This window comes from Chiloscyllium plagiosum, unplaced genomic scaffold (genome assembly GCF_037043375.1).
Source record: "Chiloscyllium plagiosum isolate Xiang-an unplaced genomic scaffold, Cpla_swu_hap1 HiC_scaffold_4, whole genome shotgun sequence".
NCBI classification, from domain to species: Eukaryota; Metazoa; Chordata; class Chondrichthyes; order Orectolobiformes; family Hemiscylliidae; genus Chiloscyllium; species Chiloscyllium plagiosum.
The window spans coordinates 87660388-87680139 of record NW_028270142.1 but is presented as its reverse complement, the minus strand read 5'-3'; the positions used below and the strand labels follow the sequence as shown (position 1 = coordinate 87680139).

The 19752-nt window shown below is 38.1% G+C and overlaps 1 protein-coding gene across 4 annotated transcripts in view; it reads left to right on the top strand.

Annotated features, from left to right (window-relative positions):
• The window catches only part of efr3a (EFR3 homolog A (S. cerevisiae)), a 176493-nt gene extending 157008 nt beyond the window's left edge, over positions 1-19485 (top strand). For 3 of the 4 annotated variants that reach the window (XM_087986460.1, XM_087986459.1, XM_087986457.1), the window contains 5 exons: positions 4911-4999; positions 7523-7571; positions 11286-11389; positions 11953-12002; positions 16626-19485. In XM_087986460.1, the coding sequence (XP_087842586.1) occupies positions 4911-4999; positions 7523-7571; positions 11286-11389; positions 11953-12002; positions 16626-16734 (401 nt within the window). In that variant the 3' untranslated portion in view covers positions 16735-19485. The remainder of the gene's footprint in view (positions 1-4910; positions 5000-7522; positions 7572-11285; positions 11390-11952; positions 12003-16625) is intronic. The other variant, XM_087986458.1, reaches the window with a different exon arrangement.
• The last annotated feature ends 267 nt before the right edge of the window (positions 19486-19752 follow it).

Genomic DNA, 19752 nt, shown 5'->3' with positions numbered 1-19752 from the left:
TTGCAAAAGGATTGACTAAACGTTATCAAAAGACATTCATAGCATACCGTGCAGGATACTGCGTATATTTTCGTAATCCAAAAAAGCCAAAGAACTGTGGGTGCTGGAAATCAGAAACAGAAAATAAATTGCTGGAAAAGCCTTAACAGGCCTGACAGCATCTTTGGAGAGAAAGCAGAGTTATCGTTTCACGTCCAGTTATCCTTTTTCAGAACACAAGATTCTGAACAAGGATCACTAGACCCAAACCAGTTTTGTAACCCACCTGCACTTTGGTGCTAAGTTTTTTTTCACACCAAAATTAATGCAGTTCATTGAACAAAGAACATAAAAAAGTACCGCACAGAACAGGCCCTCCAGCCCACGATGTTGTGCCGAGGATTATTCCTAATCTAAAATAAAATAATCTAACCTGCGCAAACCTTAATTCACTGCTGTCCATGTGCATGTCCAGCAGTCGCTTAATTGTCCCTAATGACTCTGCTTCCACCACCACCACTGGCATTGCATTCCATGCATTCACAACTCTATAAAGAACCTACCTCTGACGTCTCCTCTATACATTCCTCCTAATATCTTAAAACTATGATCCCTTGTGCCAGTCATTCCTGCCCTGGGGAAAAGTCTCTGGCTATTGACCCTATCCATGCCTCTCATTACTTTGTATAGCTCGATCAGGTCATCTCTCTTCCTCCTCCTCTCAAGCGAGAGCTTAGTCAACCTCTCTTCGTAAGACAAACCCTCCAGTCCAGGCAGCATCCTGGTAAATCTTCTTTGCATCCTCCCCAAAGCCTCCGATTCTTTCCTATAATAGGGTGACCAGAACTGGACACAATATTCCAAGTGTGGTCTCACCAGGGACTTGTAGAGTTGCAGCAAAACCTCACGGCTCTTAAACTCAATCCCTCTGTTAATGAAAGCCAAAACACCATATGCTTTCTGAACAACCCTATCTACCTGGGTGGCAACTTTGAGGGATCTGTGTACTTGACCACCAAGATCCCTCTGTTCCTCCACATTGCCAAGAATCCTGTCTTTAATCCTATAATCAGCATTCAAGTTCGAATCACTTCGAATTTATCCATGTTGACTTCCATCTGCCATTTCTCAGCCCAGCTGTGTATCCTCTCGTGCTGCAGCCTGCATTAGCCCTTGATACTGTCAACGGCATCTCCGACCTTTGTGTCATTGGCAAATTTACTAACCCACCCCTCAACCTCCTTATCCAAGTGATTTATAAAAACTACAAAGAGCAGAGGCCCAAGAACAGAGCCCTGTGGGACACCACTCACTACTGGCCTCCAGGAAAAATACTTTCCATCTACAACCACTCTCTGCCTTCTGTCAGCCAACCAATTCTGAATCCAGACAGCTAAATCTTCCTGTATCCCATACCTTCTGACGTTATGAATGAACCTACCACGGGGAACATTATCAAATACCTTGCTGAAATCCATATACACCGCATCCACTGCTCGACCTTCGTCGACCTATCACATTATCTCAAAGAGCTCAATAAGATTTGCCATGCTGACTGCCTTTAACCAAACTATGCTTTTCCAAATAGTCATAAATCCTATCCCTCAGAATTCTTTCCAAAACCTTGCTGACCACAGACTTAAGACTGACTGGTCTGTAATTGACAGGGATTTCTCTCTTCCCATTTTTGAAAAGAGGAACAACATTCGCCTCCCTCCAATTCTCCGGTATGACTCCTGTGGAGAGTAATGAAGCAAAGATCTTTACCAGTGGCTTAGCAACCTCCTTTCTCCCTTCCCAGAACAACCTAGGGTAAATCTGTTCTGGCCCTGGGGACTTATTAATCTTAACGTTTGCCAAAATTTCCAGCACATCAACTTTATCAATCTTGATGTGTTCACGCCTGTTTCCCACTCCTCAAAGTTCTCATTCACAACAAAGTCCCATTCCTTAGTGAAAACCAAAGCAAAAAACTCATTTAGTGCTTCCCCTATAAGCGCAGATTCCACGCACAACTTCCCTATGTTATCCCTGACCGGCCCTACCTTCTCCCTGATAATTCTCTTATTCCTCAAGTATGAGTAAAATCCCTTTAGGTTCTTCCTATTCCTTCCTGCCAAACCTTTTCGTGCCTCCTCCTGTCTCTCCTCAGTCCATTTCTGAGCTCCTTTCTAGTAAGCCTATAAACCTTTCAAGCTGTATTAGATCTTTGCTTCCCCCACCTTACGCAAGCTGCCTTCTTCCTTTTGACAAGAAGCTCCTCTGTTCTCGTCATCCAAGGCTCCTTAACCTTACCCTTTCTTGCCTGTTTCAGAGGAACACGTTTGTGCATCACTCACAACAACCGCTCCTTAAACCGTCTCCACATGTCTGTTGTGCCCTTTCTGTGGAACAATTGCTCCCAATCTATACTTCCCAACTTCTGTCTGATAGCATCATAATTTCCTTTTCACTAATTAAATATCTTCCCTTGGTAACTGCTCCTTTCCCTCTCCAAGGCTATGGTTAATGTGAGGCTGTTTTGGTCAGTATCACCAAAGTGTTCTCCCATCGCGAGATCTGACACTTGTACTGGCTCATTGTGAGCACCAATTCCAACATGGCTTCTCCCCTTGTCGGTCTGTTGACATACTTAGTAAGGAAACCCTCCTGAACACACCTAACAAAAATGGCACCATCCAAACCATCTGCACTAAGGAGGCTCCAGTCAATATTGGGAAAGTTGAAGTCACCATAACAACAACCCTGGTACATCTGCATTTTTCCAAAATCTGCCAGCCTATGAGTTCTTCAATGAGTTCAGTGTCCCAAGATCTATGAGACAGGTTGTACCATGAGGTACTGTCATAGAATGAGGTATCTTTCTCTTCCAAATCTGTTTTGATCCCCTTTGTGAAATTTAATATCAAAGCATAATTTCACAATTGTAAAAATTTACATTTTACTGTACACTTCCTTAATCATATCTAAAGTAGTAAAATGTGATTTTTGAGAAGATTTGTAGCTCAGGTCGAGGTTCAGGTTGTAAGTTTGCTCGCTGAGTTGCAAGGTTTGTTTTCAGACGTTTAGATCACCAGAGAGCCTCCGATGAAGCGCTAGTATTATGCCCCACTTTCTCTACAGGTATCTTAGTCTCTTAAGGTGGGTGATATCATTTCTAGTTCTTTTTCTCAAAGGTTGGTAAATGGGGGTCCAAATCAATGTGTTTATTGATGGAGTCCTGGTTTTAATGCCAGGCCTCTAGGAATTCTCGTGCAGGTCTCTGTTTAGCCTGTCCTAGGACAGATGTGGTCCTGGTCGAAGTAGTGTCCTTCATCTGTATGTAAAGATACTAGTGATAGTGGGTCGTGTCTTTTGGTGGCTAGTTGGTGTTTGTGTATTCTGGTGGTGAGTTTTCTGCCTGTCTGTCCAACATAGTGTTTGTTACTGTCCTTGCATGGTATTTTGTAAATAACATTCATTTTGCTGGTTATTTGTATGGGGCCCTTTAGGTTCATTAGCCACTGTTTAAATGTGCTGGTAGGTTTGTGGGCTACTATGTTGCCAAGGGGTCAGAGTAGTCTGGTAGTCATTTCAGAGGTGTCTTTGACATATGGTAACGAGGCTAGAGTTTCTGGGTGCGTTGTGTCTGCTTGCTTGGGTTTGTTGTTTAGGAATCGGCAGACTGCGTTTATTGGGTATCTATTCTTCCTGAATATGCTGTATTCCTAGAGGCCTGACAGTCAAACCTGAGCTCCATCAGTAAACACACCGATTTGGACCCCATTTACCAATCTCTGGAAAAAAAAACTGGAAATATCACTCAGCTTAAGAGACCAAGACGCATAAATAGAAAACAGGATATAACACCAGCGCTTCACAGGAGGCTCACTGATCATGTCACTTTGAATAATAAAGTGTACCACAAAACAAGTATAATTGCCTCATTAATTTTCGTCTCCTGTTTGACCAGCAAGTTTCATTCATATTATGGTTCCTTACACACACATGAATCAAAATAGTTGGTGTTCTTTCCTGACATCACTGCAAGCAAATTTTAAACAGTTTTCCTTCACTATTAGTGTCTAGCTGTTGACACTTGCAGGCTAAATTTTAAGTCCGCTATCCAATGGGTTTTCAGTATTTGGAAACAGCTGCTCACAATCTTTGTCTTGATGATCTTTCTTGTCCAGCTTTTTTTTCAGTTTTGTTAACTATTTTGTGTGATCATTTCAATATATAAATTACGAGATATTTCACTCATTTGAAAGTGCTCTTCATGGGATTATTTCCAATTTTTGCAATTTGTGTACTGTAGATGGGGGTGGTAGTTGGAAGAAAAGGTGACCGGCAAAAACTAAAGACTAGTTGGCATTTACTTATTAATTGAAAGTGCAAATATTTAAATTTAATTTGATTATGTGGTTTTGAAATGTGTTGATGTTCTCTAGTCTAAACATGCCCAGTTTGTGGTACTATGTGCAGTTTTCTTTTAGATTTGGTGTTCATAGCTTTTTACCAGTGTTTTATTTTGTACATCCTCATTCTCCCTTCCTCCAAACCTTGAATGCTACTTTGCTTGAAGTAATTAATGCTGTACTGTTTTGTATGTTCTTGAGTATTTGATATGCTTCACAGAAGCATCCAGTAGAGACTTTTTATAGTGCTTCAATTATTGAAGGTTTTTATTACTTTTTAAGCCTAAAGGGAATGACCATGGAAAAAAGATGGAGCTGACTCAAAAGCATTTTATAATTTGTGACACTGTAATTACCTGCATTTTAACTGTAATGATCATAAATTTCAGCAAATTTTCTTTTGCAGAAGTAAATTTTGATCTTCAAGGTTCATCTTTCCAGTATGTCTTCATATTTTGGTCATTGTTTTCAACTACTTGATTTCACTTTATTTGTAACAGCACTTTTATTTCCTCTGCTTATTGTTACTTTTAGATGAAGACAGAATATCCAGAAGAAAAAGCATTGTTGATACTGTATCAATTCAAGTCGATCTTCTTGGTGACAATGTGCAACAGGATAAGGTAACAAGACCTTGTTGTTACAGAACATGCTGGAAACTATCCTGACAAAATACTTTGAACTCCTCTTTGCCAATCTGACTTTTCTAGTCTGTGATAAATGACACAAACAAAATCAGAAATTGCTGGAGAAACACAACAGGTTGAGCAGCATCTACGGAGAGAAAGTAAAGTTAACATTCCGGTGACCCTCCTTCCCTGTCACCATAAATGCTGCACTGCTGAGTTTCTCCAGCAACTTCTTTTGCCTTTTGCTTTGCTTGTTTCAGATCTCCAACACTCATGGCTCTTTGTTTTATTTTTGTGATAAATGGTAAATTGGGAAATGTTACTTAAAGGCATGATGCTGGATTGGCAAAGGCAAGCCTTTAAGAGTGCATGGATGAAGTGCAAAAATAAAATGGGCAAGTTTTCCCAATCATGGCTAACGAGAAGTGAAAAGATAATTTTATATCCAAGGAAAAGGCATGCCAATTGGCAAACACCGATGCAGACCTGAGGAATGGGCGCAGATTAGGATTCAGCAAAGGAGGAAAGGGGATTGATTTAAGAGCGGGGAAATAGAGTAGCAGATTAAACTTTCAGGGAACATACAAAATTATCGTGAAAGCTTTTACAGATACATTAAGAGAAAAGGATTAGTGAAGACAAATGTAGGTCCCTTGCAGTCAGGAACAGGGCAAGTTATGAGGAACAAAGAGATGGCACACCAATGAAAAACATACTTTGATTCTGTCTTAACATATGAGGGCGCAAGTAATTTCCCAAAAATATTGGGGAACACAAAGTCTACTGAGAGGGACGAACTGTGGGGAAATGATGTTAAGGAAATTGATGGGATTAAAGGCCAATAAATCCCCGGGACCCAATAATCTATATCCCAGAGTACTTAACCAAGTGGCGCTCGAAATAGTGAATGCATTGGTGGTCATCTTTCAAAGTTCTTGAATGCATTGGTGGTCATCTTTCAAAGTTCTATCGACCCTGGAAAAGTTCCTATGGTTTAGAGGGTAGCTAATGAAACCCCACTACTTGAAGGAGACAGAGAGAAAACAGGGAATTATCGAATAGATAGCCTGACATTAGTAGTGGGAAACTGTTAGAGTACATTACATAAGGTTTTAAAGTAGAGCATTTAGGAAACAGTGACAGGATTGAATAGAGTCAGTATGAATTTATAAAAGGGAAATCATGTTTGACGAATCTTCTAGAATTGCTCAACAATGTAACTGATAAGGAAGAGCCTGTGGCTATGGTTTACTTGGACTTTCAGAAGACCTTACATAAGAGATTAGCAAGTGAAATTAAAGTGCATTGGATTGGCTTGGTCTTTACATTCATGGATAGAGAACTAGTCGCAGACAGGAAACAAAAAGTAGGAATAACCAGTCTTTTTCCAAGTGGTGGGCAGCGACTCTGGATTCCTGCTGGGACTGTTGCTTGGACCCCAGCTATTCACAATATCTATTAATGATTTAGAGGAGGGAACAAAATGTAATGTCTTGAGGTTTGCAGGCAACACAAAACTGGATGAGAGAGTTAGCTCTGAGAAGGATACAGAGATGCTTCAGTGTGATGTGGACAAATGCATAGCAGAAGAAATATAATGAGTAAATGTGAGGTTATCCCTTTTTTGGTAGCAAAAACTGGAAGGCAGATTATTACCTGAATGGTAATAGATTGGGAAAAGCGTAGGTGCTACAAGACCTGGGTGCCCCTTGTACATCAGTTGCTGAAAGTAAACATGCAATAGGCAGTAAAGAAGGCAAGTGGTATGTTAGCCTTCATGATGAGAGGTTTCAAGCACAGGAGCAGAGATGTTTTGCTGCAATTGTACAGTACCTTGTGAGACTACACTTCGAATATTTTCTGCAGTTTTGTCCTCCATACCTGAGGAAGGAGGCTCTGGCTATGGAGGGATCCATGAAGGTTTACCAGATTAAATCCTGGGATGGCAGGAATGATAATGACTGAATTGGTTAGGACTATATTCACTGGAGGTTAGAATAAGGATGAGAGTTCTCATAGAAACATATAAAATTCTAACAAGACTGCAGTATATAGCACTGCTGCCTCACAGTGCCATGAACCCGGGTTTGATTCTAACCTCAGGCAACTGTGTTTGTGGAGTTTGCACATTCTCCCCATGTCTGTGTGGATTTCTTCTGGGTGTTCTGGTTTCCTCCCACCATCCAAAGATGTGCAGGTTAGGTAGATTAACCATGGTAAATGTGGGGTTACAGGGATCGGGTGAGTCTGGGTGGGATGCTTTTCAGAAATGTGGTCCATACTCTGGGCCAAATGGTCACCTATGTAAGGATCCTACGATTCGAGGGCTAAATAGGGTAACAGAGCAATGTTCTTGATGACAGAGGAGTCCAAAGTCATGGGTCATCGTTTAAGGATATGGGGTATACAAGTAGTTACCAAGATCGCAACAAGCAGTTTTGGATACTTAAGTCAACAAAATGAATCTTTAATTCTAAATGTAAAGTGTAAAAATTTTCTTTTTTTAAACTTTCACAGACCAAGATAGTTGAAGAAATCACCTTTGAAACACTGAAGAAAGCCATAGGTATGGGTAATAAGTTAAACTGTACGCTTTAAAGTGGCAGGAATGCATATGATGGTGGGCGAATAAGTATGGTAAATAACTCTAAGTCTGTGCACTATACAATTGAGTTTCATTCCTGATTCTAATAGAGAAAATGGATCTTATATAAATTTGATGAAAATCCATTCATTTGGGTATTTAAAATTGGGCCCAATATCTCTAAATGTTTGAAGCATATTCATGTTGATTTCCACTATATATTATCTAACAACTGCCGTGCAATATTTAATTTGCTCATAATTATCAAAACACATGAGCAGTAGAACAGTCTTGCACGTTTCTTTTAGACAACAGGTTTAGATGGAGGATCTGGATCATCACAGGCTTGGAGGACTGAAGGGCCTGTTTCTATGTTGTAATTTTCTTTGTTCTTTGTTAGGGAGATAGAAAATAAGTGCAGGAGTAGACCGTTTGGCCTTCGGGCCTGCATCACCATTCATTATGATCATGGTTGATCATCCAACTCAGTAGCCTGTTCCTGCTTTTCCACCATATCCTTTAATCCCTTTAGCCCAAGTACTATGTCCAACTCCTTGAAATCATACAATGTTTGACCTCGACTGCAGTAGCAAATTAATTAGTAATGATCTTTTAATTCATGAGGTGTAATTATCCAGAACTAAAATTGAATATTTGAATTTGGTGGATGTCCCACACTCACTCCTGGAAGAAAGACCCTTTTAGATCTAGCTAATCAGGTATTTAGTTGGATACCGGCTACCTTCGTGCTGAGGATGCTGGGATATGATGCGGCATCCACCTGACGTTTTCAGCCGATCAACGCTAATGAGAGGGCTGTGGTTGTTGCCAGTATAGCACAGTTTTGAGTGTCATTATTAAGGAGCAGCCCAGAGAGCAGTGTAGATGTTGTGGGTTTGGGATGACAGCTTTGCAGTATGGAGGTCAGCAGGAAAGCATATTCATCAGGGTAGAAAGCAAACCACCAACCCCTCCACCAGCACAACATGCTCAGGTGACTAACCCCATACAGATTTACTTGTCAGGTGAGCTGCCTGTTAGTTCTTCTGCCTGTGACTGAGAAAATTGCAGTTCAGGCAGGAAATGGCAAGTAAGCGATTGTTAATTGACTGACTGCTTAAGCCGTGTGGTCTTAAGTGAAAGTGATGGCAAGGTTGTCTCTGGCTTTTCTGCCTGCAACTTCAGAAAGGCAGGAAGGGCATCGGGTATCATTTCCAATGATAATATGCTTAACTGAGTTAAAAATCACACAACACCAGGTTGTAGTCTAACAGGTTTAATTGTGAGCACACTAGCTTTCGGAGCATTGCTCCTTCATCAGGTGGTAGCACTGCTGTAAAGCATCTCCAAATCATGCTTAACTGAGGCATCTTGCCTCCAGCAGGCCAAGAAGATTCGACCCAATAATTCCTGTTTTTATGAATCGCTTTTGACCATAAGACACAGGAGTAGAAGTAGGCCATTCAGTCCATCGGATCCTCTCTGCCAGTCATTGAGATCTTAGCTGACCTGATAATCTTCACCTCCACTTTCCTGCCTGTTCCCCATCACCCTTAATTCTTCCTTGATTAAAACTATATCTCCACCTTGAATATACCTAAAACAAGCGAAAGTGAGGACTGGATATCAGAGTCCAGTATGTCTTGGTAGAAAAATCACAGCAGGTCAGGCAGCAACCCAGGAGCAGGAGAATCGATGTTTCGAGTATAATCCTTTCATCCTGCTCCTCAGATGTTGCCTGACCTGCTGTGCTTTTACAGCAAGGCACTCTTGACTATACTTAAAACAACCCACTGTGGTAAAGAATTCCAGAAATTCATTACCATCTGAGAGAGGAAATTCTTCCTCATTTGTCTTAAATCTGTGATCCCTTACTCTGTGATTATGCACTGTAGTTCTAGACTCTCCCACAAGGAAAACAACCTTTCTGCATCTACCTTGTCAAGTCCCCTCAGAATATTGAATGTTTCGGTAAGATTGCCTCACACTAAGCTATATTCAAATGAGTACAGATCCAACCTATTCGACCTCTCCTCAGTAAGGCCCATATGCCTGGCATCAGCCTGGTGAACCTTCTGTGGACTGCCTCCAATGCCAGTATACCTTTCCTTAGATGAGGACCCAAAGTAGTTTGCATTGATCTGCATCGAAGACAATAATTTTTCTGCTCTTTCATTATTTCCCAATAGTCTAGAATTCCTGGAATCTTGCCTTTTTAGACATCAGGAGTAAGAAGGGCTGAATTATTCCATTTAAGTTTAAAACATCATTCCAAACTTCTGAACCGGTAAAGTCATTTTATATCTTTTTTCCTTAACAATAAATGGAGTATTCAGGCAAAGGTTTTCTTACTATTCCACTGTTATCCTTACTGTTTTGAGTTTCCCACCTCTTGAAGTAATTGAGCTGCCTGCCTTTCATTCCATCTGGAAAAGCCACCTTTGTGAGGCGTTCACTTCATGAATTGTCCAAAATCTAAACTGAGTCTATTATACTTCCCACTGGAAATGGAACTACATATGCTTTTCTCCTAAACTAGAAATTTGAAAACACAAATTTCTCATCTCAGTAATTCTGTTTCCGAAGACAAACAAGAGCCACAGCATGTATTTACATAGCAAGGGCAAATTAGATGTGGGCATTAAATGAGCATTGCCAGCAAAGCCCACATCCCATAATACATCGTCAGCATAATAAAACCTCTCTAGCAGCCTAACATCCATGCTATCATGTAATATTTTACATTAAGCCACATCTGGTGACATTGACACAGATGGCTAAAAGCTGAAACAAAATGGTGGTCTTAAGGAGTATCATAACAGGAACATAGAGAATTAGGGTTTAGGAGAACCTTCAAGTGCTTTGCACGTGTTATGTATTTAAATTTCAAAGCATTATGTAAGTGATATGGAAATCGTCTTGACAATGCTGGAAAAGTACCTGTCAATTTTTATCAATGTTTATTCGAATAGCTGCCAATATAGTGCTGATGCATGGAATCATGCAGGAACTTTGCCATAGTTCCACAATTGAAACTATTTTTGCCTAAAGTAGCATGTCTCCCATGCATAATTCAGACCACAAGGACAAATAATATATAATTAAAGGTGAGGTATGCATTCATTTCAATTGTTAGTTTCTCTGAACCAAGACATATTCAGTAACTTAGACTAACACAGAACGTGCAGATGCGTACTCCACATGTATATGTGCAGTCTTTGAATTTCAGGCAGATCTGGAGTGCACTTTAGATTAGTATTTGATGAATTTACTTTCCAGCAAGCATCCACTACTGAAATATGGGCAGATGGTGACGATGTAGTGATGTCACTGGACCAGCAAATCACAGGCCCAGGCTAATGCTTTGGTGCCGTGGATTCAAATCTCAACCTGTGCTGGTGAAATTTAAGTGCAGTTAGTAAATCTCCTACCTATCGGCAATTCTCATGCAATTTTGATATCACTGTGTTGATTGGATTATGGAACTTTGTCTCATTTCATAGATTAAAGCTGATAAAACATTGATCGCTGCCATTCTGCCTTCTTGGTGAATGTAACCAAATTAGAGTAAGAAGTAGCAATTTTATAATATTTATTGTATGCATTTGTTAGTCCCAGTAATTTATGAATTTTGTAAGATTTATGCAATTTTAATGAGAAGGCATTCCCCCTCTTTCTGATGACTTTCTGAAACAGATAGCCAAAATCTTGAAGAACAAGAAAGAGAAAAGCGACGCCAAGTAATTGAAAAGTTTCAGAAAGCACCATTTGAGGAGATTGCAGCTCAGTGTGAATCCAAGGTGAGACCAAATGTCTCTCGCAATGTACTGTTTTGCTTAACATTAACAGAAGCAATTTGTAGTTTTTTATTAGGTCAGAAAATGCTACATTTTCCTCAAAAGAAAGCATTGTTGCATTTTTTTTTCCCTGGGGGTGGTGGAGAGATATGAAGATATTTTCTTTTTGCTAAGATACCAGTTATTAAACTAGAATAATGTATGTTTATGAGGGATTTTTTTTTGTAATGGTGCACACTGAACTAATAACACAGATTTGAAATAGTACGATCAGGTTTTAATTGCTATCCGAGCCCAAAGGATCATTATATTTTTAAATTGTTATCAGTAGTGAAAGAAACTTTAGAATGTGCACTAAAGTCATCTTCTGCCTTATTACTCAGCATTATTTCATATTACAGGCAGTGAAGTTCCTTAAACAACATGATTGTGTAAAATTCCAAGAAAGTTGGCTTACTTAAAAAGCAGGACTAATTGAAAAGATATTGTAATTTTATTGCAGACTAAAATCATTGTTTGTGTTGAGACTTGTTGAGAAAAATAAAGAGATTTATTTCTTTTTCCAGTCAAACCTGCTCCATGACAAACTTACAGAGATATTTGAACTAACAATAAGGTAAGTTAATTATTGAGCAAGAATTTCAAATTGAATTATTAACTTCCTAACAGTCTATATGATGTCCTGCAAAATTTTTTAAAACCTTAATTACTGCTAAACAATAAAAATACATTTTACTTCAATATTGTACAGGATTTAATTTTTATCCCAAAGCTATAGGAAGGTATGATGGTATGAAAGATAAATTGTCTGCGATATACTAGGAATTTCATTAGAACACATGACACTGGATCAGTATTCTTTAATATTTAAAGAATGAATCCATGCAATGCAACAGTTATAAATTCCTTTCGGCAAAAGAGCACAGTAGCAAAAGTGGCCCATCAATGACTAACAAAAGAAATTAAGGATTATATTTCATCTAACAAGGAGTTAGTTTAATAAGTTGTAAGCCGAAGAACAGTTTAGAAATTGGCAGAGGAAGACCAAAAGGTTCATTAGACGGGGCAAATAGATTACAAGAGTAAATTTGTAAGAACATAAATTTCTATAAGTGCATTAAAAAGATTAACAAAGACAAAAATAGCCCCCTTACAGATTGAAGCAAATGAATTGGTAATAGAGAACATGGAAATGGCTTTAAAGTCACAGGAGTCACAAAGTCATACTGCATGGAAAGAGACCTTTTGGTCCAACTAGTCCACGCCAACCATGTTCCCAAACTAAACTAATCCCACTTGCCTGCATTTGGCCCATATCTCTCCAAACCTTTGCTATTCAGGTACTTGTCCAAATGTCTTTTAAATGTTGTACCTGTACTGCATCTACCACTTCCTCTGGCAGTTCATTCCACATATGAACCACCCTCTGTATGAAAAGGTTGCTTCTCAGATCCTTTTTAAATCTTCTTCCTCCCACTTTAAAAATATGCCCTCTAGTTTTGAACTTCCCTACCCTAGGGAAGAGACCTTTGCTATTCACCTTATCTATGCCCTCATGATTTTATAAACCTCTATAAGGTCACCCCTCAACCTCTTACACTCCAGTGAAAAGCGTACCAGCCATTAAGAGGTACCATAGAATTACAGATTTATGACAGCACAGAAAGAGGCTAATAAGGCCATCATATGTGGCTGACTCTGGAGTTTTGTCTTAATGAAGAAAACATAACTTACCAGAAATGCTTGGTTAGTTAGATGATGTTAGGAAGGAAGAATTGAAAAATATTAGTATTAGTTAAGAAAGAAAAATGCTAGAGGAATTAATGAGACTGAAGGCTGATAAATCCCCAGGTTCTGATAACCTATATGCCAAGTATTGAAGGAGGTGACTGTGAGAAAGTGAATATATTAGTTGACATCATCCAAAATTCTGTAGACTCTGGAAATTCCAGCAAATAGTAGGATGACAAATCTAATCTGCTGTTTTTAATAAAACAAAAGTGCAGTTGGAGAAAACAGAAGTTGCAGACCTGAAGTTAGCCTAGCATCAGTAGCAAAGAAAATGCTGAAGTATGTTATAAAGGATGTTCTAATTTCAGTCAGTTGGGGAGTGCTGTGCTGAAGACTTTGGCAGGTACTGATTGCCGTATGACAACTTTCTGGTTGACACAGTTGCTGAGTCTTCCGTTCTTTGACAACTTGATCATTACTTCGAATCATCTGGGACATTCTCCACTGTTCATTGGGCAAGTCTGAGTTCTGTTACTGATGTATTCTTGACATGTTTCAGCAATTCTGCTGTATTTCTTTGAGATCCCAAGTGCCTTGAAGTTCTCAGATTCTTGATACCTCAGTGGGCCTATTGCTCAGACAGAAGTATTAAACTCTGATATGCAATTGAAGCTGAGCTGGTTTCAGGTCTTCCAAACATGTTCTATCTGTCTTGCCTCCTGCTGCTTGTCATGCTGTTAACAATGGGTTTAGTTTTGGGGAAGTCTTCTTCATGTGAACATTCAAAAAATGGCATTGAAGTCTTCAGATAATTGCCTAAACAAGATTGATGATATGTGTATCAATAGCAGAACAAGATATCTGGACCAGTTGAGGTGCCAAAATGGGATTGGCCCACTACCTCGCATTAAGCCAGATCTACCTGAAATTGAAAAAGCTACTGACCAAAAAGTCACAACAGCCATCTGAAATGGTGAAGCTGAAGGTTCTGGACATGTTGGATAGTTTCCACCTAGCCTTCAATGAAGGTAGACAACATTTGAGGAGCAGAGAAATTGTCAAAAAAGAGATTGAGGATAGTGCAGATGCCACCATTGGGTAGGGCAGAGGAAACACAAAGAACAATGGATCACTGACCCAACTTAAAAACTGGTGCTGAAATCAAGTGTGGCAGAGCAAGCGATTCCATGAAAACGACATTAAGCAAAGATTAGAAGACAATGAAATGTGCAGAAAAAAATACAGGCAATCCTGAAGAAATTCAGCAAGTCTGGAAGCATCCTTCGAAAATATTGAGTCCAAAGTGACTCTCTTCTGGGAAGACCTGCTGAGTTTCTCCATGTCTCTGTTTGTTTCAGATTTCAATCAGCTGCAGTATTTTGACTTTATTTTAGATGTGCAGAAGACTACATATATCCATGCAAAACAGCTAGCTACACTAAACAAACAAGGAGAGAGTTAAAATACAGGGTACAAGCTGAGATTTCAAAGTTAAGATTATCTAATATGCTGGTCCGATCAGATTTGGATGACTGTCAAAACTGTAAAAATAGTTATGCTTCAGAAAATACATTGATATTTAAGGAAGTCAGATTGCAAATGTAAACAGGATTAGTGAATACAAAATAAAGAAGATTAAAGAAGCTTAATCTATAGAAATGAGTTTAAGTGAGCAACCTATCAATGTTTGACTTTCATGTAAGTCAAGGTAAAGATGAAAAAATATCAGTGGAAGAAATCAGTTGGCCAGTGTTGTAGATTCAGATTTGTGAGGAATATCTAATACTGTTGATTTTAAACTGGATGAGTTTGTGTACTAGCAAGATCATCCATATTGAGCTAAATGACCTTTTGCCATACGTTTACTTGTTATATCTATCCTTATGGTGAATATTTGAAAGCATGTTAGTTTTGAAATGAGCAGCATTTATGGCCAATGTTAAATATTCCTGTCAGTCATTGACAGTGATCTATTTAACCTTGGACTACTTGGTTAAGGTGGTTTTCAATTCAGTCAGCAGTTCTTCAATTTCTGTTCTTTTGGTTCTTTGGTGTATGATCACAATACAAAATATGCATAATTTATGTTAGTTTCCAGATGTGTTGAATACATCTGCTAAGCGAAGATTACTTTGATTTTAAATGGTTCCTATCCTGAAGAAATGTCGTGCGGAATTTTGTTTTAAAAATTGAACAGGATCTATATGTGACAAGACACTTGGTACTCAACTGATCCATCCATGTATTAATGAAAGGCAAATTTTGATTGCTTTCAGCAAGAGGTGTTTCTTTCAAATGGTCAACATGTGCAATAAACTGTTTTGTAGGATAGTCTAGGACAAAATTATGTGAAATTATTTGAGGCACAGTTGTGTAATGTGTTAAGGAATAAGTTCTTCCAAATGATTAAAGTAGACTAAATGAATTCCCCACTTTACAAAGAATTCAGAGCAGAAAACTAGTATAAATATATTTATATTTATAAAAATATAGTTGACAGAGTATAAGTATATGCAAAAATATAAAATGCTTACAGTTACTCCTTTTATATATAAGACAATTCAAAGCGTGTAGTCCTTGATCTCTGAGTAAAACAATTTAATCTGGAAAATAATTCTCTCTTTTTAAAAGACCAGATCATTGTATAAGATTCAATAGAACTTTATTGTTCTTCTGACCCATTTATTTTCTACATTTGCTAACTGGAAAAATGCAGAATAGTGACTTAAGCTGGATAAAATAGGATTGCACTTCACTGAAACGGTGAACCATAAGAAACTCAAAAAAGACGTCTGGAGTTAGGTGGGGGTATCAGTGAAACCGAAGAAACTGATCATTTTCAGGAATAGAGACAGCATTTGCTGGACATAATCAGCAGGTCTGATAATATCTCTGAATAGGAAATAGAGTTGATATTTTTGTTGGCCACCCTTCATGTTCAGTTGTAGTTCTGGAGTCCCAATTGAGTTTCTGCCAGAATGGTCATGAAGTCATCAGTGATGTATCTCCTGGATATGATAATTTTATTGTTTTGTTCTGAATAATTTTTGGTCAGTTTCTTTAGCATTGAAAACATTGCTTGTTCTTTACCCAGAGCACTGCTGCCTCACAGCACAGATACCCGGGTTCAATTTCCACCTCAGGCAACACTCTGTGTGGAGTTTGCACATTCTCCCCATGTCTGTGTGGGTTTCCTCCGGGCGCTCCGGTTTCCTCCCACAATCCAAAAATATGCAGGTTAGGTGAATTGGCCATGCTAAATTGCTTGTAGTGTTAGGTGAAGGGGTAAATGTAGGGGAATGGGTCCGGGTGGGTTGCGCTTCGGTGGGTCAGTGTGGACTTGTTGGGCCGAAGGGCCTGTTTCCACACTGTAAGTAATCTAATCTAAATTATTTGTGAATAGCTTCATATAAGCTGGGTTATTAAAAATTGTCATCTCATGTTCTAAAAATTGCTTGTCTTGAATATTGTGAAAGAATTTCAAAACCTCACTTAGATTTCTCTCTAGCAGGCCACCTCCAAGCCCTTCAGGATCCATGAGTGTTGCAGCTGGCCATGTACAATACCATTCCATTCCAGTCTACGAAATGAAATTTCCAGACCTATGTGTTTATTAGCCACTGTTTTGGCCATCACAAGGTGACAGATAATGAAGCATATGTCATTTCGAAGATCAAAACCCCTACGGGAGGACATTAAGTTTTCCACTGATTACGTTATGTCTCAGAAGAGTGTTCAAGTGGATCAATTTCTCTAAATCAGTTGAACCATGTTAGGGCTAGTTGAACTGAAGTTCACTGTGATATATAGTCCTTGGTGTATAGAATATGTTAGGGTGTCAGTATCATGTAGTGCAAGAATTCATTTGAAAGTTTACTATTTTTTTGAAGGGATAAATGATATAAAGTTCATGCCTTGCAAGAGGTCCAACAGACGAGTAGTGATTGTTAATATTGCAAGAGCAATTAAGAACAAATCTATGCATGGCATTTGTTTTTCATTCAAGAAATAGGAATATCACAAAAGATTGGACCTTATCAATGCAAATGAACGAGCTTAAATTTTTATCTATCACATTCCTGTTAACTAGAATTATTTTTAGTGAATTTTGTAATTTTTCTTCAGCATTCCAATCTTGCCTCATTTAAAAAAAACTTGTTTCTCAATTTAATCCTGCACATGAAAGTTAAATAGGTTTATAAACTTTTGTTTTACTGCCTAGGAAATTTACCTCAATTGCTGATTTTCAGATGCTACACCATGAGGTCTGTTCATACTGACAGTATAAAATATGCCTACGGTAATATTTGAAGAATTGTTTTGGATTATTAAGCAGCAAAATGTCATGACTTTAGCATAACTCAATTGGCCTGAAGAATCAGTAGGCCCATTTCCACTTTCCATAGGAAAACCAAATGGCAATTCAACTCCGCTGACTGTGTCTGTTTCATGACAGAAATTTATACCAATACTTCACTTTCAATAAGTTGGAATGTAAATGTTGTCGTTCTTATAATTTTGAATTTGCTGTGAAAATAGCTTTTATATGCTCATTTAGGCAATGACATCTTGCTGGCAATTTTCTCCTTCCACCCCATTAAATATTAGGAGTTTTCAATTCCATGCAACTTTCCTCATCAAGAGTAATGACTGAGGTTCTGCTTCCAGTCCATCACAAATCCACAAAGCAGCTAGAAAATACACAAATATCAGCTGCTGTGATAGATCACTGAATTCCCTACCTAAGCTGTGGATCAGATCTCTTGTCCTAACAATGTGCTGTGCGCACCGTATTGTTTTGTTTAACTATTCAGTCTTGTCATTAAGAAATTCAGATGAAAATTGGACATCCATAAAAATGGTAACTAGATTTCTAATAATTGCTAAGTATTTTGCACTGTAACATTGAACCAAAGGACTTTTTTAAAAAAAAATCAGTTCTACACATTTTAGATTTCACCTGCTCTGAAATCATGCACAAGTAAGGATTTCATGTGACTTCTCAAAATAATACCAGCTGAAAACATAATTGTTATCTCAACTGCAGATGAAAATGATCAAAAATTTGTAAAACAATCAAGTGTTTAAAACAGTTTGTGTATGCTTTAATAATTGCAAGATTGTATGATATAGGCAGGAAATCCTGTCATATTTAAAAATGCACAGGCATCTTTGATTTTAAGCATGCCTCTTGGCTGCTTATCTTTTTGATATTTTCTTTTTGAAATGAGATTTCTAAATTCACTGTTTCAAATTGGCTAAGTAGAAATACTCAGCACCTCTGGAAATTCTACACACCGGTTCATTCTGAACAAGGTTGTAATTAAGCATTAAGGTGTGGAAGTTAACTTGTGGATGAAAATCTATGTAATAAATCTGCCTTTCTATTAAATTAATGACAAGGAATTTAAATGTCGTTAAATACTAGCAATAGCAGACAAACCGGTTACCATCCTTTTTGGATCCTCTATAAAATGTTCTCATCAACATTTTCAAGCAATTATTGTTGAATAGTATTATTTGTATTTGTTTTTAAATATTTCTGATCTGGTTTATTTTTTGTCATTATCATCAGATTAGACAATCTCTGCACTTTAATTTGATTTTGTTCAACTTCGAGTAGTTTTGTATGTTCAAACAGTTCAAAACTTCATATGCATTTTAAAATAATGTGCAAGGCACTATCCAGTTTTAACCTAACTTCAATTAATGTTAACAGTGCTGTATTATGAGAAAATTGCATTGGACAAATCTTCATTTGTGACATGTACTTTTAAACCAAATATTAGCAAATTCCAAATGTTATACTGAAAGTTAGTCTTCTATGGACCGGAATGTTGATGCGATTAGCAGTTTGTTTGGATTGGTAAAAGTCATACGATTTAATTCATTGAATGTTTTGACTTTATTGAGCACTTTTTAAATAACCATTTGCTGTCCTTAAGACCAGGCTTTTTTTGTACATGTATAAGTTAGTGATTGCTGTGTTACATTAGCACAACATTTCCCATAAATTCTATGTTGTGATGTGTTTATTATGCTGCGACATGTCAAAGCTAGTTTGCTTCCAAGCATAGCTTCAGCTATGACCAGATGTGCGTAGATGATGTTTGTTGGCAGTTATGTAAATCTTAGAAATGTGGAGTATGGTATTTTCAGAATGAACTCCATGTGAAACACCTTTTTTTTTTGTCTGCAGTAATTTGGCTACTGTGTACAGTTCTGTCTTTATCAGCCTTCAGATTTTTTTTAAAATGTGAAATGTATGGTGCACATGTGTAAGGGCAAAATAAATATCTTCACTGTTAAATGCTTTTGTTTATTTATCTCAAACCAATAAAAATGTAGATATTTATGGAGATAATGCACCTTTAATGTTCAGCGTATTTTTATTCATGTATTTATGATGCAGATATGCAAGTGAACTACAAAATGCCTGATGCTAAACCTTCCTTTATATATTCTCGAATTAGAGTAAACTTTAGAAATTATACAGTAGCACGTTTCCATATCAGTTGATAAGCACACTGCACTTCCATTTTCTTCCTCCATTCTCCTCTTCAGGCTAACCTCAGCCGGTCTCCTGCCTAAACATCCAAACAAATTGGAGAGTATGTCTAATCCTCTGAACATGC